At 39.0% G+C, this 26,097-nt stretch overlaps 2 protein-coding genes across 3 annotated transcripts in view; both read right to left on the bottom strand.

The window, feature by feature from the left end:
* The window catches only part of ACYP2 (acylphosphatase 2), a 212,445-nt gene that overhangs the window by 110,383 nt on the left and 75,965 nt on the right, over positions 1-26,097 (bottom strand). The window contains exon 1 of one of the 2 annotated variants that reach the window (XM_037158441.2): positions 5,349-5,670. The exons of the other annotated variant lie outside the window; for it this stretch is intronic. Coding sequence (XP_037014336.2) covers positions 5,349-5,487 — 139 coding nt within the window. The 5' untranslated portion in view covers positions 5,488-5,670. Of the gene's footprint in view, positions 1-5,348; positions 5,671-26,097 lie in introns of those variants that run through there. 2 annotated transcript variants of the gene reach the window in all.
* LOC119058944 (eukaryotic translation initiation factor 1A, X-chromosomal-like) lies at positions 15,865-16,314 on the bottom strand. The gene is made up of 2 exons (XM_037158445.2): positions 16,111-16,314; positions 15,865-16,059 (listed from the first exon to the last, which is right to left on the bottom strand). The coding sequence occupies exons 1-2, from the start codon at positions 16,312-16,314 to the stop codon at positions 15,865-15,867; spliced, it is 399 nt and encodes a 132-aa protein (XP_037014340.2).

The following is a 26,097-nucleotide window of genomic DNA, read 5'->3' as shown; positions in this document are numbered from 1 at the left end:
TTAATTTGAGACCCTTTTGATGTGCCACCAGAAGCACAACCTGTAGAGGATATAAAAACAGGCCACCAGCTTGACCTTCAAAATACTATCCTTACTGTCTAATAAGAGACATAGATGTAAGTATGTAAATAACTGCAGTGGAAAGCAAGTACAAATAAGAAGTAGAACAGAAGTATAAGTGAAATGCTACAGGAACAAGGATGAAAAAAGGAATTAGAAGCTACCGAAACTAAATAAACTTGAATTTCTAAAGCACAGGTAAACCAACAGATTGCCACAATCCACTTCCACGGGTGTCATTAATATTCACCTGAGAGCTGGTAAAACATCAAAGAATCCATACACAGCTTAACCATTTTCCCTTTCAAACTTTCAGAATGTATTATTCTAGATGTAGCTGTAACAAAACATTACAAATCATGCCGTAGTTACAAATGCTCTTAAAATACAGGTGGTCGGCCCCCTGACACTCATCTGAAAGGCCCAAAGCAACAGAATTTGGTGGGGCAAAAACATGGAGCTCCTAAAAATGTGGAGATTAAAAAGTAGAGGATGGAGAGGGAGGGAAAAAAAGAGTAACTTCACAGGGAGAAAGCTGACAAACTGGATCTCAGCCAGGTGATCAAGGTCAACAACATTAGTGGTAAGTCACTGATAGTATGTGTCCTTTCGATATGGTGGGATGAAAGTAGCACCTTACCTCTGTGGTCTTCCTCCCAATAACCCATAAGGCTAGTCTTAGCATGACAATAATATCAGACAAATCCCAACTGGGGAGCATTCTACAAAGCCCCTAACCTCAAAGTACTTCTCAAAATCGTATAGGAAACAAAGGTAAGTCTGAGAAACTGTCACAGCCTAAAGGAGTCTAAGGGGACAAGATGACTAATTGTCATGTGCTATCCTGGAAGAAGTCTAGAATAGAAAAAGAACTTTAGGTTAAAAACTAAGGAAATCTGTACAAAAGTATAAACTTTAGTTAACAATGATGTATCGATATTGGCTCACAAATGTATCATACTTATATAAGATGTTAACAATCGGGGAAACTGGATGTGGGTATACAGGAACTCTTTCCAACTTTTCTATGAATCTAAAAGTATCCTAAAATTGAGAAAAATATTTAAAAGCAAAGCAGAAAAAGAGAAGCAGCGACAGAAAGTACCAGCATCTCAAGGTTTGAAATGTAGGTTCTGCAGACGGACCTGAGAGACGAAGCCACTCTTTGCAATATGATTTCTATAAATGTATTTTCCTGAATTTCAAACAACTGACTTATAAACTAATTCTTGGAATCCAATGTGTTTGTAAATTAGGGTGTGTGTATCTGAGAACAAAGCAGGTGCATCTGATCCCTAGAACATACCAACTGCCATTATGTCACCAAGGATGTTTAAAATGCAAACATTCTAAATGGAAATATAACAGCACCCCTTTGTTCTAGCTGGGAAATATTTTGTCACAAATTTTATGAAGCCAATTTAATTTATTGATCAATTTTCCAGGACAGGAGGGTTAAATCATTTCCATGTTTGTTTTTATGTCATTAAAACCATTTTCACTGGGAATATTTCCCATCTAAATATTTTTATGGTAATTTTATTTATCACTTCATATTTTGTCCATATTAAATGTTGCCAGTTATAACTTCTTCCATTATAAATTTACTTAGTCATTAATTTTAACAAGCCAGTTTCACTATTTTATTATTCCATACTTTTAAATTAAAAGTTAATCTTACAATGTTCTCTGTAATTATTAACCATTTTATAGTGTTAAAATTAAAATGTTCATTTTTGGCTATTCAGTGTACATTATTTCTACACAATCATTATGAGTCGGCTAAAACACTAATGGCTTGTGTTTAGGCAACACACAGAAAAACAGTGCGATACAGACTGATGCACAGAAATAGTGAGACATTGTGAGCAAGTGACAGTCAGCGGCTGCACTGTTTCAAGTGTGCTGTTTACTGACCATGTCAAACTTCCTTGGAACCAAAAGCACCATAAAATTGTCTTCAGGGTCATTCATCTAAGGAACAGTCCCAGTGGCTGGGTCCAAATGTCCTGGGCTGGTGTATATATGTATTCAGTGCGTAAGTCAAGAGGAAGGCAAAAGTAAAAGGGGGAAGGGGGAAAGAATATTGAGAGGAGAATCGATACAGTGATGAAGAGCATGGGCTCTGGTATCAAGAGTACCAAGGTTCAAATCCCAGCACTGCCATTTAACTCACTGTATAACCTGGGAAAGTCACTCTCTATGGCTCAATTTCTCCACCTGTTAAATGAGGAAATGGTTGAGGCTACAGGGTTGAGGATTAAATACTTGTGAGACAATGCATGTAAAATATAGAGCACAGAACGTGGCACATCCTAAATTCTCAGCAAATTATACACACACACACACACACATACATGTGCAAATATGTGATTAAGAATTTGTCCCACCAACTATTACCATAGTTGGTTAGCTAATTATTGATAAGAGAGGGAAGCAAAAGGGAATTAGACATCGAGCTTAATAAGCTGGGAGCATAAGCCTCCTTTGCTTAACCACGAAGCTACAGCTTCCAACCCCAGGGGATCATAGCGCTGCTCCACCGAGGGAATTTGCGCTCCACCCTTTCCCCCTCTGGTACCAGAGTGTTGGGGGTGTCGGGGAAGGTGCTGGATCATAGAGGCCTGTCAGTCTAACTAGGGGGTGTAAACCTATCAAAAGCCTGAGAAAGCTTGGGAAGTTGTTTCTTTTGCAAAAGCACCTGGTCCATCCGGAACCCAAGCTAACACAATCCCAGGGTAATAAAGAAGCGTGCGCTTGCGCACCCACTCCATCTCTCACTCTCAGGACCTGCACTCACCCGCTCATTCTCCAATTCTCTCTTGCCCAAGAGCACGCAACCACGCGGGTCTAGCAACTACTGGGGCCTGTGGCAGATGGACCTGAGAGACGAACCCACTCTTTGTGGGCTCCCAAATGACTAAGCTTTCACATAAAGCAGAGACTCTGGACCCTGGCTTTTGTTTTGGCCTTGCTGAAGACCGTTTGAACTTTTTTAATGGCAGGACGGAGGGAGATAGGAAATTAGAAACACAGGGGCAGCTTCTAGTTCCTCAGGTGTGAACCATCTTGCCACACCACAATCTCCCCTTTGTGGGTCCTTGGGATGCTTTCCACATGATCCCATGGAAGAGCCTTATTTCCACTGACAGCAATACTATGCCTTGATAAATCAATAGCATGTGTGTACTTTCTTTCACTTTACATACTGCAAATTACAGGACTTATTGCCCTAAAGCTCATTTTCTTAAATGCCACTGTTTACATATATTACTTTTACCTTTCCTGTATTTGTACTGTTGCCCAAAATTGATTTTCATAAACCATGTGACCCACAAGTGCAATTACAGAATTAAAATCAATATAAACATACTATGTATTCACAGAAAACATTGCATAATGAAAAAGTGAAAGTTTCAGAGTTAGAGAGATGCAGGATCAAATCCAATTTGTCAGTTTAGGGCTTGTCCAAGTTACTGAACCTCCCTCTACCTGTTTTTTCATTGTTAAAACGGGAGTAAGATATATTGTTGAAAAATTATGATAAGGATTAAATAAATAAAAGATGTTTGGCACATGGAATATTCCCAGTAAATATGTGTGTCACACACGCATACACACACACACACACCCTTAACCACTGCCATCTCTGCCCAGTGGACCAAATATTTTGTCAATCTTTGCCACCATTTTCATATATTATGTGCAATATTTTTCAGTGACATATTGTAGCAGTTTTCAATCCAGAGCACCATACTCCTGGTGTACCCAAAGACTTTCTACAGAGTGCAAACCATGGATAATTTTAAGGGAATCGGTTTCCAGATCCTCAACTTCCATATGTATTCTTTTCTAAAACTGACTGTCTGAGAAGGCACCCTACCCTCCGGCTCCACCTCCCTTCTCATACTCACTCCTTGAAAGAAACATCCGTCTCTCTACAAAAGATATCATCTCATCCATCCTTAATCTTACCCTAATACATTGCCTCAAATCGTAAAAACCTCTAGAGTCCAAAATAAAAGGATACTTCAATGCTTCCTCTAATCAAGATTTCTCCTTACAAAAGAATTTTTCAATACAAATTGACTTTTTAATTTAATAATATTTATACTTTTAAAAGTGCTCATTATTTTCATCAATTGCATTCTAATAATAATTGCAATACTAACTCAAGCCAGAAAAAAGTAATAGAGCTTTATGGACAAAGGAAATCAAGAAAATATATTACATTGCACTGGCTGGTGTAGCTCAGTGGATTGAACTCAGGCCTGCGAACCAAACAATCACGGTTCAATTCCCAGTCAGGGCATATGCCTGGGTTGCAGGCCAGTTCCCAGCAGGGGATGAGCAAAGGGCAACTGTACATTGATGTTTCTCTCCCTTTCTCCTTCCCTTCCCCTCTAAAGATAAATAAATAAATTAAAAAAAGAAAATATATCACACCTATATATGTGTATACATACACACATACATATTGTACATACATATTGCAGAAAGTTTGACAGATTATCACTGAGACACTCTCAAGCATAACAGTGGGATCAAACTGTGGGGAAAATGAATTGGAAATCACATTTCAAAAGGAAAAGATATGATGTTAAATTTCCCAAATGTTAAAAAGCTTTATTTTAAACGAAATAGTATTAAATCACTACTATATTTATATTCCCTGGCATAAATTTCAGTGATTTAACATTTTAATTTGGAAATATCAAGTTACAATAAGCCAGACATTACATCCTTTGCAACTATTTAAATTAACGATGAAACAAAAATTAGATAACATTTTAAGAATTCTTCTAAAAGTTACAGATCTCTCTCTCTATATATATATATATGCATGCATATGCTCTCCAACAGAGTGAACCCTGAAACATCATATGGGTGTCTTTCCTGAAGCTCAGGTTAAGCCTAGTATTTTCTAGGGCAAGTAACAGGATAACTAGTTTAAGGACCCTCCTTTTCCTACCCAACTTCATTTTTTCCCTTTCAGTCTGCCTGCCCCATTACTAGTAAGTCCATTCGCGATGCCCAGAAGTACCTCCCTTCTCTCTGCCCCCTCCCCTTTTCCTCCCCAGTCTCCGCTCATTCCCGCCCCACACCAGCCACGGTCTCCGGCGCATGCGCTTTTCGCCTTCTTCCCCTCCTGCTGTGTCATGGCCCAGCGGAAGTCCCAGCCACTCCTGGGAAGGGGATCCTTAAGATGGGAAGGTCCTCTCCCAGTTTTGTCCCCTTTCTCCCTAACACCGCTTTGGTCTCCCACACTGGGGGGTGGGGTCCCCTACCCTGCACTCTCCCGAACACCTCGTAGTCCACGGATTTGAGGGACCCTGCGGTAGACATGGCGGCGAGCCCTCTGCCGAGGAGACGGAGCGAGGTTCGAGGCGCGGCAACTGCGGTGGCCGAGAGGAGGAGGGGGCACATGGGGCCGCTCGGCGCACCCCGCGTCTGTCACCGGCCCGGGACGCGCGCGCGCCGGGGTCACGCGTTGGAAGGCGACAAATGAGACTGCGGGGCCTGGGAGCGAAGGCGGCCGGGGACACCCGGAGGGAAGAGGCCGCGCGCCGCGGTGCCCGAGGCCTCCGTCTCCGCCCCGCCCTCTGGTGGGACCGGGCTGGCTTCCCCGGGAGGACGCGCTCGCCCGGTGGCGCTCTTTTCTCAATGTTTGTAAATAAAAGCCCAGTCCGGTCCCCACATGTGTCAGTAGTTCTGTACCCAAAAATGAGTTCTTTTGAAATGAAGGATCTGCTAGCCTGGTGGTGAAGAGTGTTTGGTTAGTGACTGCCAAATCTATCGGGATTTTTTTTTTTTTAAGGTTTTGTTTATTTTTAGAGAAAGGGAGGGAGGGAGGAAGAAAGGGTGAGAAACACCAATGTGTGGATGCCTCTCATGCACCCTCTACCGGGGACCTGGCCCGAAACCCAGGCATGTGCCCTGACTGGTCTGCCGGGATTTTCAGCCAATTCTCAAGGTGATGTCTGCTCTTCTACAACAATTCAGAAAGTCACTGGGCTTGAATCCATCTTCTACATGGATTCTGGTATATTCTGGTTTAAAATCTAAACCCTTTCCTGTCTGCGAATTTAAAGATCACAAGATTGATTCCCAGTCAGGGCACGAGCCTGGGCCCGGGCCAGGTCCCCAGTAGGGGGTGCTGAGAAGCAACTGATTGACGTATTTCTCTCACACATCCCTGTTTCTCTCCCTCTCTTTGTCTTTCTCCCTCCCTTCCCCTCTCTCTGAAAATAAATAAAATCTTTAAAAATAAAACCTAAACCCTTTTATGCCAGTGGAAACAGAAAAAAATTATCTCCTGTTCACTAGTATAACATTGTTATAGTTTTGATTACTATTCAGCAACATCCTAATTGACTAGAAGGTTAAAACGATTTATGCTTAGAAAATTTTACTTCCTGGTAAACTAATATAAAGTTTTAATTTAAAGCAACTCACCACTCCAAAGAATCTGGATACAGCTATTGATAATCTGCTGCCTTCTAGAATTCCAAATCCTTTTACTCATGAGAATTTGCATTTCTCAACATATTTGTTGGCTTCAGTACCTTTACATATGTCTCTGCATCTGGCCATAGAGTTAAAATAATCCTCTGCAATCTGATTCGATATTATGTGCCAATTGCATTAGAGGACACCGAAAATCATCTAAAACTATGTTAGAATGTGGTTAAATTATTTTAAAGTAAAATATATCTTGGAAGTGCTAATTTAGATAATTTCATGTAATGAGTTTCCTGGTCTATTATGGAGACCTCACAATTTATGTCTTCCGCTCATCTCCCTTCCAGTTCATTCCACTGGGACTCTAGAATCAACACAGATGTTATGTCATTCTTTTCAATAGTATATCTTCAAAGTCTCTCTATACTGCATTCCAAATAAAATCAAACGTCTTCAGCCTCCATTAACCTCTGATTACCTGCTTCTCCCCATCTTATTTGTTTTAGGTACCCTATAGTCAAGACACTTTGAACTATTCTGCTCTCTGAACACACCCTTATTTTTTAAAAATATTTGTTTATGGATCTACTTTATCTAAATACCTCCTCCTACTCCCAAATCTTCCTCTATCCCATTCACTGGCCTGTGCAAGTACTGGATTTCATCCTAATTATTAATGTCTTTCTCACTAGTACTCTGTCTTCCAAGAAGTAATATCTCAGATTGGATTGAGGTCCTGTCACTGTATGTCACTGGCTGGAAAAGTTGACATTTTCCTTTTCTTAATCAATCTTTGACTTTTCTCCACATTTACCCAAGGGTACCCCTGTCAATTGTTATGTAGCTTTATTGTAATTTCAGAGGTGCTATAGCAACAACTAACATTTGCTTAGCTAAAAAAATTTACTGTGTCTGCCAACACCACTATATTAGCAAAGAGAAATTATGTACCATTTAAGCATGGATTGCCGACAATATGTGATTTTTAAGAGTTTAGGAATTTTAAGCAAATGTTACTAATATTTAAGCTAATTTTAAATAATAGAAACATCTACTTATAATTAAGGGATTTTTAAAATAGAAGGAAAAATTATTTATTAACCTAAAATAACCATCATTTTTTTAGAACACTTCCTATATATTTTTAAGTAGTTAATATCATAGTATACTCTTCACTTTGGCTTTGTTTGTTCTTTTTATGAGGCCAGGATTATCCTAATTCTAAAACTAGATAAGACTACAAGAAGAAAAAGAAAAGTATATGCCAGTATCACTGATGAACATAGATACTAAAATCCTCAACAAATTATTAGCAAACTGAATACAGCAATACATCAAAAAGATCATATACCCTGATCAAGTGGGATTTATTCCAGGGATGCAAGGTTGGTACAGAATTCGCAAAATTGATTTACCAAATAAAGAACATGGAGGATAAAAACCACATTATCATATTAACAAATGCAGAAAAAGCATTTGATAAAATCCAGCACCCATTTATGATAAAAAACTTTAGCCAAAGTGGTAATACAGGAAACATATCTAAACATAATAAAGGCCATATATGACACACTCACTGCCAGCAGCATATTCAACGGCAAAAACTATAAATGTTCCTTTTAAGAGCAGGAATAAGACAGGGATGTTTGCTTTCACCTTTCCTATTCTTCATAGTACTAGAAGTCCTAGCCACAGCAATCAGACAAGAAGAAAAAATAAAAGGCACCCAAACTGGAAAGGAAAAAATAAAACTGTCATTTTTGGCAGATGACATGATATTGTGTATAAGTTTAAAACCCTAAAGCTTCCACCAAGAAACAATTAGGCCTGATAAATGAATTCAGTAAAGTAGAGGATACAAAATTAATATTCAGAAGTCAATTGCATTTTTATATGCCAATAATGAACTAACAGAAAAGGAAATTAAGAAAACAGCCCCATTCATAATTGCTTCAAAAAGAATAAAATATCTAGGAATAAATCTAAACAAGGATGTAGAAGACCTGTACACAGCAAATTATGACACTGAAGAAATAAACTGAAGATACAAGTAAGTGGAAGCACATACCATGGTCATGGATAGGAAGAATTAACATCATGAGAATGCCCACACTACCCAAAGCATCTATAGATTCAATGCACTTCCTATCAAGATCCCAATGATGTATTTCACAGAAGTAGAACAAATATTTCAAAAACTCATACGGAACCACAAAAGGCCCCACTTAGCAACAGCAATCCTGATAAAGTACAATAAAGTTGGAGGAATCATGCTACCTAATATCAATAAGGCCATAGTGATCCAAACCTCATGGTACTGACATAAAAACAGACACACAGATCAATGGAACAGAATAGAGAGCCCAAAAATAAACCTACACCTTTATAATCAATTAATATTTGACAGAAGCAAGCATATATCCAATACTAAAGTTAGTTTATTCAATAAATGGTGTTGGAAAAATTGGATACATACAGAAAAACGAAACTAGACTGCTTTCTTACATCACACAAAAGAATAAATTCAAAATATATTAAAGTCTTAAATGTTAGACATGAAGCCATAAAATCCTAGATGAAAACATAGGTGGTCAGATCTCAGACATGGCTCTAGCAATATTTTTTCTAATACATCTCCTCAAGCAAGGGAAACAAAAGAAAAAATAAACAACTGGGACTATATCAAACTAAAAACTTTCTGACGTCAAACTAAAAGTTTCTGCTCAGCAAAGGAAATCATAAAAATATGAAAATATAACCCACTGAATGAGAGAACATACTCACCAATACATCTGACAAGGAGTTAATACCTAAAATTGATAAAGAACTTATAAAACCCAACACCAAAAAACCCCCAAACAATCCAATTTAAAAATGTGCAAAACAGCTGAATAGACACTTCTCCAAATAGGACATAGAGATATACAGTAGACATATGAAAAGGTGCTCAATGTCACTAATCATCAGACAAATGCAATTTAAAACCACAATGAGATATCTCCTCACCCCAGTCAGAATGACTATGATCAATAAATCAATAAATCTAGGGTATTCCACACTCTAGTAGTGAGGAAACAGTAGGGGAAAACATCACTGTGCTTAGTACTGAGTGCTTTAGAAAACATGAAATAGCCCTGGCTGGTGAGGCTCAGTGGACTGAGCGCCGATCTGCAAACTGAAAAGTCACTGGTTTGATTCCCAATCAGGGCATATGCCTGGGTTGCGGGCCTGATCTCTCTTTGTTTCTTTCTCCTTCCTTGTCCCTCTCTCTAAAAATAAATAAATAATCATAAAAACAAAGAAAACATGAAATATGTAAGTCTTCTTGAGCAAGACAAAGTTAAAGTTTAGATAAAGAGGAGACGATCAGAGATACCACTGATGGGACATATCATAGAGGCAACAGAGGGCAAAGCTATGTTTTGAACAGAGTGCACCCAGGCTCTGAGCTATGGCATCAAGATAGGGAAGGGGAGAAAGGGACAGGCACAGACTCAGAAAAAAGTAGGCAATTCAGGCCCTTCCCTTCCTAATATCCCCAAGCACAGGCTTAGCTAGTCTCAGATTTGCTTTTCTTATGGAATTAAGAAGTCTCTCGGGAAGACATTCCTTTGATTCCTCCTTAGTACACAGACACAGAAACTCACACACACACACACACACACACACACACACACACACTCTCTCTCTCTCTCTCTCTCTCTTAGTCTCTGAAAGGCACAGATCATATTTACTCTCAGATCTGGGCTAGTGTGGTGTCAGGGTCCTCCTGTCTTTAAAATAACTCATCTATTCTTTGTAACTACATGTAGTGGTAGATGTTAACTAAATTTATTGTGGTAATCATTTTTCAATATATGTAAGTCAAGTCATTATGCTATATACCTTAAACTTACACAGAGCTATATATCATATCTCAATAAAATGAAAAATGAAAATTTTTTCCCATTGGCCTTTAATGAGTGTCAGCCTGGATTACACCAATTGGTATTAAAAAGCAGCTTTGCTAGGTTGACGTAATGCAACTTTCCCTATCCCCTGTCAAATTGCTGATGAATATTTAAAAAAAAGAAAAGAAAAGAAAAAAAGAAGCCCTGGCTGTTGTGGCTCTGTGGATTGAACACTATCCTGCAAATCAACGAGTCAGCGATTAGATTCCCAGTCAGGGCACATGCCTGGGTTGCAGGCCAGGTCCCCAGTGGGGGGCATGTAAGAGACAACCACACATTGATGTTTCTTTCTCTCTCTACCTCCCTCCCTTCCCCCTCTAAAAATAAATAAAACCTTTAAAAAATAAAAAATAAAAGGAAGAAGACATTTCTGATTTTTAGTGGGTTTTTTAAACCTTATAGAGTGATCAAATATTGGATAATTGGTAACTATTTTGTAAAAAATTCTCTTAAATCCCATTAAGAAATCAACTTGTAGAGTACCTGAGAAATAGCAGCAAAAGTGGAAGCAGGAGAATGAAATAAAATTAAATCATTCAAAATTAACTGAATTGTAACCAAAGTGACTTCTGAAAAGATAGGGTGAAGTGAAAAGCTTGACTTGTTCTGGGACTCAAAGGTTTATAAAGGATGATGGGAACAGACTTTCAGCTCAATCAGTCTTCCCTGAAAAATCAGGAAATAAAAAAAACAACTACTGCTCATCTATTTCATGATGGCTTTGTTGGAAAACTGGATTGGTATAAACTTAAAACATCCATATAAATCTCTTTCTAGCTTCCTTTCCTTGTTCTTTAGGGTTGGAGAGTTTAAAGCTACATACCCCAGACATTTCTGCAATTAGGATTTGTTACGTGATAGAGATTGTGCCATCAGAAGGACATGTGGAGGGAGAGCGTGAGTCAGGCAGAGCTATCTGTTGCTCGTTCTGTGATAGCACAGTTATGGTGGAGCGTAGTTTTTTTTCTTTGGCATTGATAGTTGAGGTAACTGTGACTGTAGCTTCTTGGGCACCAAGAGGCAGGGTGCACATTGCTTTATGAGTTAATATGTTAATACTGGCAGTTGTGGTGGGTTCTGGAGTGGCAACTTTCTGGAGGTGGCAGTTTGCAGACCATGGGAGCTTCCTAATGGCAGCAGGGGAGACATAGTTCTAAACCAGCAGCTTCCCAATTCCGCACATTGTGATTGAAGAAGAATCAGTAGCTCCCTTGGTGGCCCAGTTCTGCAGTGAGAGTTGATCAACTCTGGCTGTACACTGGAATCACCAGGGGAGCTTCTTAACTGTACACATATACATGCCCAAAGGTTTTGATTCAAAATGTAAATTCCAGAATCAATATTCTTGAAAGCAACCCAGATGCCTGTGATACTAGAAGCTAAAGTTGAGAACCACTGACCTAGGGACTCTTCCATCAGCTTCTACAATAACTGCACAAGCCATTTAATACTAAATATTAAATCCAATTCTGTGTAAACTGTCTAGAATGGATTATTTTTTTCTATAACCCATTCTTGGCCAATGCAATGCCTCAGGGCAAAATCTTCCCAATCAGAGTAAACCAAAGCTTAAACAAAGTGAAAGTTCACATATCTCATCTCCTACTGTCAATAAAGGAGCCATAAAATGTTCAGTGCTTACAAAGAAAAGAAAGATTTTAAGAAAAAAAAAAAAAACTAAGCTAAAAATAGTAATAAAACTAAGCCTAGAGTTTTGAAAAGTAAGTTTTTGTCAAGAAACTAGAGCATAAAAGCTTAGGTAACATATTCTGTAAATCAGTTACATCATGCTTATTTATTTTTGTTTGCTTGCATTGCAGCTCTGTTTTATTTTGAAAAAAATAATGAAATACTAACATTCAAAATAACCCTTTCCATGCCCTGTTTAAATGAACCATAATTTCTGGTCCATTGCTGCCACCTACCAACTATTCAAGGCAAGGCAGGTCATGTGAATGTGATCACTATTCCATTTTCCAGGAATGTTGCCAGTACTGCCTACATTTTCTCTTATTTCAGTGTCATACTGAGAAAATATGCATACTAGGAGCTCCAGTGGCATAATTGGTTACTTATATACAAAAATATATGTACTTTGAGGTGCATGCTAAGCCCTTAAATGGTAAGTGATTGAAGTGTTAGGGCTCTTCACTCAACAGATTACCTAAATACAAAGTTATCTTGACTGACCATCAGTTACTGTTAAATAAGGATGGGATAGGAAATGCAACACAAGAAAATTCATTCAGCAAATGTTGATTGAACTCCTACTACGTAGTAGGCATCATGGGTTACAGAATACTCATCTACATCCTTTAAAATTAGCCTTCTTTAAAGGTCATGGGTTTTAGAGATATCTTATTCTATAAATAAAATGACTACATGGCTATAAAAAACTTTTTGGATTATGGAAAGATTTCATCTAGAATTATTTACTTTTCACTTCCATTTATAAAAATCTTGGCTTAAAAAGGTTGACAATAATGATTGTAATAGTGTCACTAATTCAGTACTTTCAACATATTTTGCTGATTGAATATATGTGGTTTCCTTTTGTGTCAGTGAATGGTACACTAACTTATACTTGTAGTCGCATTTTACAATTATAGACACTTTTGTATACCAGCTCTCATTTGACATTCATAGTAACCCTGTGAACTAATTAGGGCAGGTTCACATAGATACAGATAGATATATCACATAGATATAGCTCCCTATGCTATCTATATTTTAGAAGCAAGAAAACTGCCTCCAAACATTTAAAGGATTGCCCAAAGTCACCCAGGTAAAATTTGGATTTGTTTTCACCACTCTACCTTCTGCTCACTCATTCAGTAAATATTATTTCAGTGCTTAGTGCGTGGTATGTGTAGGTACTGAAGAGAAGGTGGTGTCTAATTTAGAGACAGGGTGGGATAGAGCATAGAGAGATTGTCATGGAAGGTCCCTGAGGAAGTAACATCTGAAAGACGTATAGGAATGAGCCAGGAAGAAAAGTGGGAGAATTTAATCCAGGCACAGAGAAGTTCATAGAGAATGCCTGAGCTTCCCAAACAGGAGGAATTGAAAGAAGGCCATTGTGGCCGAAGCATTGTTAAAAGGGGGAAGGTGATATTAATGCAGCTTTCAGTCCAGGCAAGAAGAAACAGACGTGCCAGGCTTATACACAAGCCCCGGTAAGGAGTCCGGTCTCTGTTCTAAGTACAGCGGAAGGCAGTGAAAAGTGCTTGGGCTCTCTGCCCTCTGCTACATGTCAGGGAATCTCCTGAGTGGGGGACAAATCAGCACACACTGTTCAACTCACTTCAGGGCATTTCCCTTCTCTCCCAGATCTCAGCACATCAAGTCCTGGATGCTTTGGTTCCTTTCCAGTTTCTTCAAATACTTGGAGTTTTGGTTTGGTTTGGTTTCATCCAGTTTCCCCCGCCACATTTGGGCACATTTACTTCTTATTCTTAGAGTTAATAATGTACATATTCTGGCCTCAGATTCTAACTCCAGAGTTTTCAGTTAGGAGGTAAAATTATAGCAATGTGAGATAGAACCCTATGAAGAATTATTCTCCTTTATATTTGTTATATATATTATTAAAACCAGGTAAAGATGTATCTCCTTCACATTAATTTTCTCTGCTGGGAAAAGAAAAACCTCTAGAGAAAAAAAAGGTGATGTTTCAAAACCTATTTGATGAATCTTTTTTTTTATTGTTGTTCAAGTACAGTTGTCTCCATCCCCCCCCCGCCCCGCCCACCCTGCCCACAAGTGACTGGGAAAGAGGTGAAAGCCAAACAAGCAGCATCGTTCCCTCTCTGAACCCTTTCCCACATACAGTGCTACAAAGTGATGAAATGGTTCTCCTGCCCTGGTGAATACTTAAGATTCTGCCCCTTACAAGGTAACAGGCCTGTCAAGTCAGGGAGTCAAAGCAGCTCTACCTAATACACAGAAACAAACACAGGAAGGCAGTCAAATTAAGGAGACAAAGAAGTATGGCCCAAATGAAAGAACAGATCAAAACTCCAGAAAAAGAATTAAACGAAATGGAGATAGTCAACTTATCAGATGCAGAGTTCAAAACACTGATAATAAGGATGCTCAGAAAACTTGTTGAGTACAGCAAATGCATAGGGAAGAAATGAAGGCTACACTAAGTGAAATAAAGAAAAAACCACAGGGAACCAACAGTGAAGGGAAGGAAGCTGGGGTTTAAATCAATGATTTGGAACATAAGGAAGAAATAAAGTCAACCAGTACAAAATGAACAAACAAGAATTCAAAAAAAATTAAGGAGAGAATAAGAAGACTCTGGCACATTACCAAACACGCCAACCTCTGAATCATAGGAGTGCCAGAAGAAGAAAAGGAAGAGCAAGAAATTGAAAACTTATTTGAAAAAATAATGAAAGAAAACTTCCCTAATTTGGTGAAGAAAATAGACATATAAATCCAGGAAGCACAGAGAGTCCCAAACAAGTTAGACCAAAAGAGGATCACACCAAGACACATCATAATTAAAATACAAAGGTTAAAGTCAAAGAATCTTAAAAGCGGCAAGAGAAAGGCAGAGTTACCTACAAAGGAGTTTCCATAAGACTAATACCTGATTTCTCAAAAGAAATTTTGCAGGCAAGAAGAGACTAGCAAGAAATATTCAAAGAGATGAAAAGCAAGGACATACATCCAAGATTACTCTACCCAGCAAAGCTATCATGTAGAATGGAAGGGCAGATAAAATGCTTCCCAAACAAGGTAAAGCTAAAAGAGTTCATCATCCTCAATCTCTTATTATATGGAATGTTAAAGGTACTTAAGAAAAAGAAGATCAAAACTATGAACTAAAACAACAATACACTCACAACTGTCAAAAACTGAATCTAAAAAACAAAAAAAACTAAGCAAACAACTAGAACAGGAACAGAATCATAGAAATGCAAATCACATGGAGGGTCATCAGCAGGGAGGGGGAAAGGGGAGAATGGGGGAAAATGTACAGGGCCTGAGCAGTATGGTAGGTACCAAATAGACAGTGGAAGGTTAAGAACAGTATAGGAAATGAAGTAGCCAAAGAACTTAAATGCATGACCCATGGACATGAACTAAGGGGGGGATTGCTGAAAGTAAGAGGGTACTTGGTGGAGGGGGACAAAGGGGAAAAAATTGGGACAATTGTAATAGCATAATCGATAAAATATACTTTTAAAAAAGAAATATACAAATACTTTAAAATAATAAAAATAAATAGGTATGCCTTAACAAACTGCATTCATGTGAAGTTTTAGTCTTCTTAACAGGTGATGGCCAAAATCCAAACTGTAGAATAATACTCAAAAACTTTAAGTTCAATTTAGATATCAATAACAGGTCTCCATTTTAATAAGGCCTTTGAAGTGTATTACAGTTTCAGAGCTTCAACAAGATCATCAATGTCTTCATCATCATCTCCAATATCATCAAACTGGATTTCATCATCTCCAGGACCAAATGTATCTGTTTCATTGATTTTAGCATGTTCTGGCAGCTCACCATATGCTTTCAGACTTCTAGCTTCATCCGCATTGTACTTTAAAATCACATCAGCTTTGTTATCCTGATAGTCTCGCAGACCAACCAATATAATGTCTGAAGTATTTATCCAAACCTTTTTTCTCAATTTTCCTCTGATATGGCATAACCTCTTTACACCATCAAAGCACATTGCTTCTAATCGTCCATTCCCCAACATTTTGATGACCTGAGCATACTCTTGTCCGTCTTCTTTAAAGACTAATTCTCTTTTTTCAGATTCATTCTCATTCTTACCTCTCCGCCTGTTTTTACCTCCTTTACCCTTATTCTTGGGCATGGCTGTGCTGACGGCTTCCTGGCATTTCCCACTCTGGTCCAGTGGTTCATGCGCAACGGCGCAACTGCGCCGCCTCCAGAGACGACACAATCTCAGAAGTCGTGCACAGGGGCACTGTTGCGACTGAGTTCTAGGGCGATGCGTAGGCAACCACACTCCTGGATAAGCAAATAGGGCTGCTGCCGCTGGCATCGCAGCTCTCGCCAGTTTTGATGGCTGTCCTCAGCGGCTGGCTTGCCTGTTACAAGCTAAACTGAAGCAAGTCTTTGAAGACTATGTCATTACGCCTCATCACCTCAACTCTCTCACTTCCTTTATGTCCTTTACTCATCTGAGGACCATGACTAATCCTTCAACGAGAAAATAAAATCCACAAACCCTCCTGCTAACTTGCAGCAGGTAAGGCAGGTCAGAGCTCTCATCAGTTCTACAGGTGCAGGGGAACAAAAATTGCAGTTGGAGAAAAACGCAGCGAGCACTGCAGAAGTGAGCCTTATATTTCCTTTGGCGTTTGCCCTTGGGACATTTATGAAGCCTTTAACTGTGTGAAGGTGAGAAGGTTAAGACATCATCTGCTAAAAAAGATAAGCAGAGCTTTTATTTTTTATTTTATTTTTCCCACGAAGGAAGAAGGGCCCTGACACACTCCAGACTTCCGTGGCTACTCCACTACAGCGATTGGGATGAACACGGTGTCTAAGCCAGGCCGGACAAAGGTTCCTTACATCCTTTGCTGGAACCATCAGAATGAGGTACTTCCTTAAAGGCTCATGAGACTTCTGTGTCATTTTTAAGCCTGGGCTGCCAGGAACCATTTTGCTTACTGGTGGAGAAAGCTTGCCTGAGAATAAAGACTAAAAGGAGGTGAACCAGCCAAAAGATAAAAATCAAGTTCTGATGACATTGTTTGAGCATGTAGATCTAGCTATTCCTGAAAGTAAATGCTCTTCCCTAGATTTTTCAGTTTCGTGAGCCAATTTATTCACATATTTTGCTTAAGTCAGCTGCAGCTGGGTTTCTACCATGGGCTCTGATAAATGTAGAATTAAATCAAGGAAGCTTCCTGAACTGAAATTACATAAGCCTAGAGCTGCCTGCACCCATCTCTTCCTCCTTAAAAAACAAAACAAAACAGAAACCTGCAATAGAAGAATAAGAATGTCACATTCTCTGACATCGATTGAATTCCTGAATCAAGTCAGCCAAGGAGGCCAGCATCCAGATGAATGAGACAATAAATCCCCTATTTTGCTTAAGCTGGCTTGTATTAAATCTATGTCATTGAAACCAAGAGTCCTCACTCTCTTTTTTGTATTTATTTGTATTTGTTCTAATACATATCTTATTTGTATTTTTCTAATATAAATGAGATCAATTTTCCTAAAATAAAAAATAATAATTTTATTATTATTGATGATATGCCAAAATAGGGACTTTCACACACTGCTGATATTTGGATACAAACATTTTATAGAGTAATTTGACTATAGACCTCAAAAATCTTAAAAATTACAAATACTAGGAGGAAGAAGAGAGGGATAAATAGGTAGAGCACAGGGATTTTTAGGGCCATAGAAAAATTTGTATAATACTATGAGAGTGACTACATGGCATTACATGTCCAAATCCATGGAGCCATCTGTGGATTCTTTGGAGGCCCTTTGGGGCCTTCTGTCCACCTAGTTCCCTTACTCACCCCAAAGTACTTGGGCACTTTTGGGGTGAGCAATGGTATTCTGGAGTCACCCTGCCCTAGTGGGTCACCCTGTTTGGGAGATTACTTCCATGAAGGCTTAAGCCCAAGTACATTGCTAAAAATCCCCAAGACCCCCTAGGACCTACAGAGTTCAAACTGCTTGGCCTGTTAGTCAAGGCTTCCATTATGTGGTTTAAATGGACTGCTCCAGGCTCACTTCCCATTCATAAGGGACTGTTCTTTATATTTTGAAAATATTAGCTCTGTTCCTCTATCATTGCTCAAAAATTGTCCTTATGTAGGCTGAGGCTGGGATGGTCCATTCAAACCACACGCCCATATATATCATTCCTGATGTGGACCAAATAAAAGGCAAGTTAAAATGCAATGTGATTTACAATTGGCAAGAATGTAAAAAAATGCAGAATATGTTTTAGAGACATAGCAACACAAGAGACATTCTCTTGCAACTAAATACAGGGGTTCTTACACTGACCCCAAAAAGAGGAAACCAAAGGGTAGTTTTTGGCTCTGCAGGGAGCTAAATCTGAAAAGCCACAGGCACATAAAATAGTCATTTATTAGTTTTTACAGTTTTGGAATAAACTCACAGACAGATCACAGAAGACTGAATGGTGATTACAGAAGAGAGTATGTCATCCACCGGGAGCACAGAAAACTAAAGTTGCTGCTGACAGAGGTTGGGAAGAACAAGGGAACAAAGAGCAGGCGAAGGGGACCGTCTGAGCTAAAAAGGCCCTCCACAAGAGATGCTCTCTTGGTTGGTGAAATAACAGATAGAGGCTCCAGGATACTGTCTGAAATCAAAGAGGCAACGGTAGGTAAAGCAGAGATTAATGACAAAATTATCTTGGGAGGAGAGAAACAGAAGAAGACAGCTAAATTTGCACTCATCAGGATATCTAAATGAAGAAATAGCACATTCAGAAATTTCAAGGTAATCACAAAAAAAGCTAAAAACAGAAACTGTTCAAAGTAGTTTCCTCTGGAGAATAAGTTAAAAGGACGCCAAGAGGAAGTAATCAGTCAAATCCAAAATATGGGACATTCCACAAGACAACTGACCTAGTTTAACAAATCAATGGCATGGGGTGGAAAAGTAAGTTACAGAGTAAATAACACTTAGGAGAGAAAACAATCTAATTAAATGTGGAAACTTCATTTGGGATCCTTATTAGAACAATTTTGAAACATTCAGAAAACTTTGATTATGAATTAGATATAACATGATATAAGAAACTTCATTTTGTTAGGTATAATAATGGCATGGAGATTAGGTTTTCAAATATCTTTTGTAGGGAAGTATTTCCAGGCAAAATAATATGATGTCTGGGACTCGCTTTCAAAATACTGCAGTGCCAACCCTTCCTACACCCAAAATATAGGGGGAAAGAGAAATAAGACTGGCCAAATGTTGAAAACGATGAGAGATGGGTTCATGGAGCTTGCCGTACCATTCTCTCTGCTGATCAAAGAGGGAGGATTTAGCTCATTTGAATTGTCCTAATAATGTCTTAGGTTAGATTCCTCAAGACACTGACTCCGAGGCAAAGACTTGCACGAGGAAGCTTTCGAAACAACCCTGGAGGAGTGAAAGCAGCAGGATTGAGCTGTGGTTGATGCTGACCTGCTCCGCAGGTGAGACAGAAGCCTCAGCACCACCACCCCCACCTCAACCTCCACAGTTTTCCTGAAATGAGACGAGGGCCTGGACCTTTATACCCCACTATCTGCTAGTCACTGGGTACAAGCCGAGGAACATAAAATTAGGCAAAATATCTCTTGTCAGCTGAGGACAATTCCAGAAAAAGGACCCAGAGTTAAATTGTCAGCACCCAGTACTTCTGGCAACTGGAGAATGAACATATTGGTTCTGAAGTAGGAATCTGAGCAGAGCATTCTATGAAAAGATAAAATTGACAAACCTCTAGCTAGACTCACTAAGAAAAAAAGAGAGAAGACTCAAATAAAATCAGAAATAAAGCAGGAGAAGTTACATTGAACACCACAGAAATACAAAGGGTTATACAAGAATATTGTGTAAGGCTAAATGCCACCAAATTGAATAACCTAGAAGAAACTGACAAATTCTTAGATGCATACAACCTTCCTATACTAAATCATGAAGAACTGAAAAACCTAAATAGACCCATCACTAGTAATGAAATTGAAATAGAAATAATCAAAGGCCACCTAAAAAACAAAAGTCCAGAACCAGATGGCATCATCAATGAATACTACCAAATATTCAAAGATTTAATACAATCCTTCTCAATTCCTTCTAAAAAATTGAAGAGGAAGGAATACTTCTCAACTCATTTTATGAGGCCAACATTACTCTGATACCAAAACCAGGCAAGGACATCACACACACAAAAATTACAGACCAGTATCTTTCATGAATAAAGATGTAAAAATCCTAAACAAAATATGAGCAAATTGAATACAGCAACATATTAAAAGGATCATATATCACGATCAAATAGGATTTATTCCAGGGACTCAAGAACGCTTCCACAGTCACACACCAATAAATATGATATACCACAGTAACAAAATGAAAGATGAAAATCATATGATCATCTCAAGAAATGCAGAAAAGCATTTGGCAAGATACACTAACATTTATGAAAAAACACTAACATGGTTATAGAAGGAAAGTAACTCAACATAATAAAGGCAATATATAACATACCCTCAGCTAACATCATACTCAAAGGTGAAAAACTGGAAGCTTTTCCTCTAAGATCGGGAACAAGACAAGGATGCTCATACTCACCACAGTTATTCAATGTGTAACCAGAAGTCTCAGCCAGAACAATTAGGCAAGAAGAAGAAACAAAAAGCACCCAGACTGGGAAGAAAGAAGTAAAGCTACCACTATTTAATGATGACATAATTTTATTTCTAACCCTAAAGACTCCGCCAAAAAAAAACAATTAGAGACAATACATAAGTACAGTAAAGTTACAGGCTATAAAATCAATATACAAAATCTGTTGTGTTTCTACACTAACAACCAAATATCAGAAAGAGAAGTGAAGAAAACAATCTTGCCCTGGCCTAGATGGCTCAGTTGGTTGGAATATTGTCAACAGAAAGGTCACAAGTTTGATTCCTGGTCAGGGCACATACCCAGGTTACTGTCTCAATCCCTGGAATGGGGTGCATATGAGAAGGCAACCAATCAATGTTCCTCTCTTTCTCTCTCTCCCTTTCTCTCTCCCCCTTTCTAAAAATAACAAAAAACAAAAACAAACAAACAAGATCATCTCATTTACAATCACAACACAAAGAATAAAATACCTAAAAATAAATTTAACAAAAGAGGTGAAGGACTTATACACTGAAAACTATAAGACATTGGTGAAAGAAATGAGGAAGACCTGAAGAAATGGAAAGATATTCTATGCTCCTAGATTGGAAGAATTACAATTGTTAAGATGTCCATATCACCTAAAGCAATTTACAGATTTAGTGCAATTCCTATAAAAATCCCAATGATATTTTTCCCAGAAATAACACAAAAAATTATTAAATTTGTATGGAACCATAAAAGACCCTGAATAGCCAAAGCATCTCAGAGAAAAAAAGAACAAAACTGGTAATATCATACTCCCTGACTTCAAACTTTACTACAAACCTTCAATAATCAAAACAGTATGGTATTGGCAGAAAAGTATACACACAGACAAATAGAACAGAATTGAGAGTCCAGAAATAAACCAACACGTACATGGACAACTAATATTTGACAAAGGAGTCAATAATATATAATGGAAAAAGGAAAGTCTCTTCAATAAATGGTATTGGGAAGATTGGACAGTCATGTACAAAAGAATGAAACTAGACTATTTTACACCCCACATGAAAATCAATTTAAAATGGATCAGAAACTTGAATATAAGACCTGGAACAAAAAAAAAAACATAAAACAAAACATAGGTACTAAACTTATGAACCTTGGTCTTGGGTGGGGGAGGTTGTGAACTTGACCCCAAAGGCAAGGGAAGTAAAAGCAAAAATAAATGAATAGGATTACATCAAACTAACAGGCTTCTGCTAAGCAAAAGAAATAATCAACAAAACAAAAACAGCCAATTGAATGGGAGAAGATATCTGCAAACAATTCATCCAATAATGGGCCAAAATATATAAGGAACTCATATATCTCAACAACAGTAACAAAAATCTAATTAAAAATGAACAGAAAACCTGAATAACACTTTTTCAAGGAAGACATACAGATGGTCAACAGACATAAAAAGATGTTCAATATCTTTAAATATTATGGAAATACAAATCAAAACCACAATGAGATATCATTTTACACCATTCAAAGTGGCTATTATCAAGAAGACAAAAAAAGTGTTGGAAAGGATGTGGAGGAAAGGGAACCCTCATACACTGTTAGTGAGAATGTAAATTAATGCAGTCACTATGGGAAAAGGTAAGGAAGTTTCTCAGAAAATTGAGAATAGAGCTACTACATAATCTAGTAATTCTTCTAATTATTTACCTGAAAAATAGGAAAGTACTTATTCATAAAGATGTATGTACCCCTATGTTCATTTCAGACTTATTTACAATAGCCAAGACATGGATACAACCTTAGGGTCAATTGACAGATGATTGGATAAAGAAGATGTGATACACACACACACACACACACACACACACACACACAACAGGATATTTCTCAGCCACTAAAAGATGAAATTTTGCCATTTGCAACAACATGGGTAGATCTTGAGAGTATTATGTATGCCAAGTGAAACAAGTCAGATGCAAAAGTACAAAAGTTGTACTTTTCAATCAGATGTGGCATATAAAACTAAAGGTAACAAACAAATAAAAACACTCATAGAGTCCTGACTGGTGTAACTCAGTGGATTGAGTGCAGGCCTGTGAAGTAAAGGGTCACCGGTTCGATTCCCAGTCAGGGCACACGTCTGGGTTGCGGGCCAGGTCCCCGGTAGGGAACACATGCGAGGCAACCACACATTGAAGTTTCTCTCCTACTCTTTCTCCTCCCTTTCCCCCCTCTCTAAAAATAAATAAATAAATATTAAACAAAAACACTCATAGATGGTTCACCAGGGCGGGGCCACTCAGGTCGCTGGGTTGTGACGCTGTACGTGAAGGCGGGGTCAGAGCAGGGAAATGGCGGCGCCCTCTGCTGCCGCTCGCCGTGGGGCCTACTCAGTCCCGTAGTCTCACTGACCATTCCCTCGCTTGTCTATCTGCGCACAAAAGCGCGACCACAGTCAACCGGCAGCCCTGCTCCCTCCCTGTTTCCCCGAGGTCGCTCGCTGAGTCGCTCACTAGGTCCAACCCTGTGCCTGGATTCCGTGCGCCTGAGTCCATCTGACCGAGTTTTCCGGTGCAACCCCGCTCCGACAGCCGCTGATTTCACCCCTCTTACCGGTCAGGCTGAAGAATTTGTTGTTATCAGACTTCCGAAAAGTTCAATTTTCCGTGTTCTGGCTGTGTTTTCTATTGCTAATATTTAGTTGTCTCTAAACTTGGTTGTGTGAGAAAGCACGGTGTCTCCACCTATGCCTCCATCTTGGCGGAAGTCACAAAAACACTCATAGATACTGATTAACAGAATGGTGGTCTCCATTCTGAGGAAAGAAGGTGGGGGGAGGCAAAGTGGGCAAAGAGGGTCAAATGTATGGTGACGGAAACTAGAGTTCAGGGGGCAGCACAAATAGAGGACACAGATGTCAGATTATAATCTTGTATGCCTGAAATTACGTATTGTTATTAACCCAGGTTACCCCAATAAGTTTAATTTTTAAAAAATGGGAACGCAGTTTAGGAAACACTGATTTCATCAATTTTCCTACAGCAGTTTGCAATTATTTCAAATTCCTAGCAAATGTTCCTGCACACTCACAAGTGTATACACACAAATGTACACACACACACCTTGTCTCTCCAATCAGAATCTCCCAGGATGGATTTCCTGCTCTCTGGTCCAACAACTTGCTCTTTGAAACTAAGGAAGGGGACCTGTTTCTCACACCAGAGTGATAGTAAATAATTCATAAAATATAGAAAAGAGAAACATACTAATCTCCTAAACACCTTACCTTGTCTGGATAATACTTTGCGCTTAACTGCCCTCCTCCCAAGTCCACCTGTGAGAGCACTGAGCCAGTGGAACAGCCATCCCAGGTCCTTCCCATCACTGACTCTCCGCCCCTTTGCTTTCTAGTTTTCAGAGGAAAAACCTAGCTTTCAGCCTGGACTAATGTCTGCACCACCAGATCCCTGCTACAGAGGCCTGTACAACGTCAGCCTTTCAGGTCTGCAGAAAACAGACAAGTGATTCAAAGAGACTTCTACAGTCACCAGAGGTGAGTACATATTCTTTTCCTATATTTTTCTCAATATTTTACTTTGAATATTTTCAAAACTTCCAAAAACTGAAAAGAATGGTACAATGAACACCCCCACATTCTTCACTGAGAATATTAATTCTCGATATTAACTTTTGCTGTAATTGCTTATCTCTGCCTCTCATATCTATCTCTGTCTCTCTTCATTTTTTTTATCAATTTATTTTTTTTATTGATTATGCCATTACATTTGCTCTATTCCCCCCTCCCTTCCCCTCCACCCTGCATACCCCTCCCCCACCATTTCCCCCTTTAGTTCATGAACATGTGTCTCAAATTCTTTAGATTCTGTATTTCCCCTACTATTCTTACCCTCCCCCCCTATCTATTTTCTATCTACTGTCTATGCTACTTATTTTCTGTACCTTCTCCCCCCTTCCCCTCCTCCCACTCCCCCTGTTGCTAACCCTCCCTGAGATCTTCATTTCTATGGTTCTGCTCCTGATCTAGCTATCCTCTTAGTTTGCTTTTGTTTTAGGTGTGGTTCTTAATAACTGTGAGTTTGCTGTCCTTTCACTGTTCATATTTTTTATTTTCTTTTTCTTAGGTAAGTCCCTTTAACATTTCATATAATAAGGGCTTGGTGATGATGAACTCCTTGAATTTGGTCTTATCTGAGAAGCACTTTAACTGTCCTTCCATTCTAAATGAAAGTTTTGCTGGGTAGAGCGATCTTGGTTGTAGATCTTTGGTTTTCATGACTTGGAATACCTCTTTCCAGACCCTTCTTGACTGGAAGGTCTCTTTTGAGAAATCAGCTGACAGTCTGATGGGAACTCCTTTGTAGGTGACTGTCCCCTTAGCTCTTGCTGCTTCTAGGATTCTCTCCTTCTTTTTAATCTTGGCTAATGTAATGATGATGTGCCTTGGTGTGTTCCTTCTTGAGTCCAACTTCTTTGGGACTCTCTGAGCTTCCTGGATTTCTCAGAAGTCTATTTCCTTTGCCATCTTGGGGAAATTCTCCTTTATTATTTGTTCAAATAATTTTTCAACTGGTGGTTGTGCCTTTCCCCCTTCTGGTACCCCTATAATTCGGATGTTGGAACGTCTAAAGATGTCCTGGAGGTTCCTAAGCTTCTCCTCATTTTTCTGAATTCTTATTTCTTCATTCCTTTCTGTTTGATCATTTTTTTCTTCCTTCTGGTTCTCTCCCTTGATTTGAGTCCCAATTTTCTTTCCATTACTATTGGTATCTTTTGTATCCCCATTCATTTCAATTAATTTAGCTTCCATATGTTTCTCTAATTTGTGACTAAAGTCAACCAGTTCTGTAAGGATCCTTATAACCAGTGTTTTGAACTGTGCATCTGAAAGACTGGCTATTTCTTCATCACTTAGGTCTATCGGTTCTGGGGCTCTGAGTTGTCCTAGAGCCATTTTTGGTCTATTCGTGCTGTTAAGTGAGCGTAGCGAAGCCTTAGTTGTTTACCAGGACGGGGCGACCCAGGTCGCTGGTTTGTGACGCTGTATGTGGGGGCGGGGTCAGAGAGGGAGCAATGGCGTTCCTCTCCGCTAGCCCAGCGCATCCAGTCACTCACACGCCTCGGGCTTGTTTATCCGATCCTAATTGTGTGAGCCAGCTGCACCGCGCGGTTTTCCCTTCTCACTGGTTTCTCCGCACGTAAATGCGCGTGACCGACTGACCCTCCGCGCCTCTTC

Source organism: Artibeus jamaicensis, unplaced genomic scaffold, assembly GCF_021234435.1.
Source record: "Artibeus jamaicensis isolate MK-2021 breed Jamaican fruit bat unplaced genomic scaffold, CSHL_Jam_final contig_465, whole genome shotgun sequence".
In the NCBI taxonomy this organism is placed as follows: domain Eukaryota; kingdom Metazoa; phylum Chordata; class Mammalia; order Chiroptera; family Phyllostomidae; genus Artibeus; species Artibeus jamaicensis.
Note: the sequence above shows the minus strand (reverse complement) of the source record. Positions and strands in the feature narration are given on the sequence as shown.

Coding starts and splice junctions, on each gene's coding strand:
- LOC119058944 (XM_037158445.2), bottom strand. CDS start 16,314: ATGCCCAAGAATAAGGGTAAAGGAGGTAAAAACAGGCGGAGAGGTAAG. Junction 16,060..16,110: donor GAGGAAAATTGAGAAAAAAG/GTTTGGATAAAT, acceptor CGAGACTATCAG/GATAACAAAGCTGATGTGAT.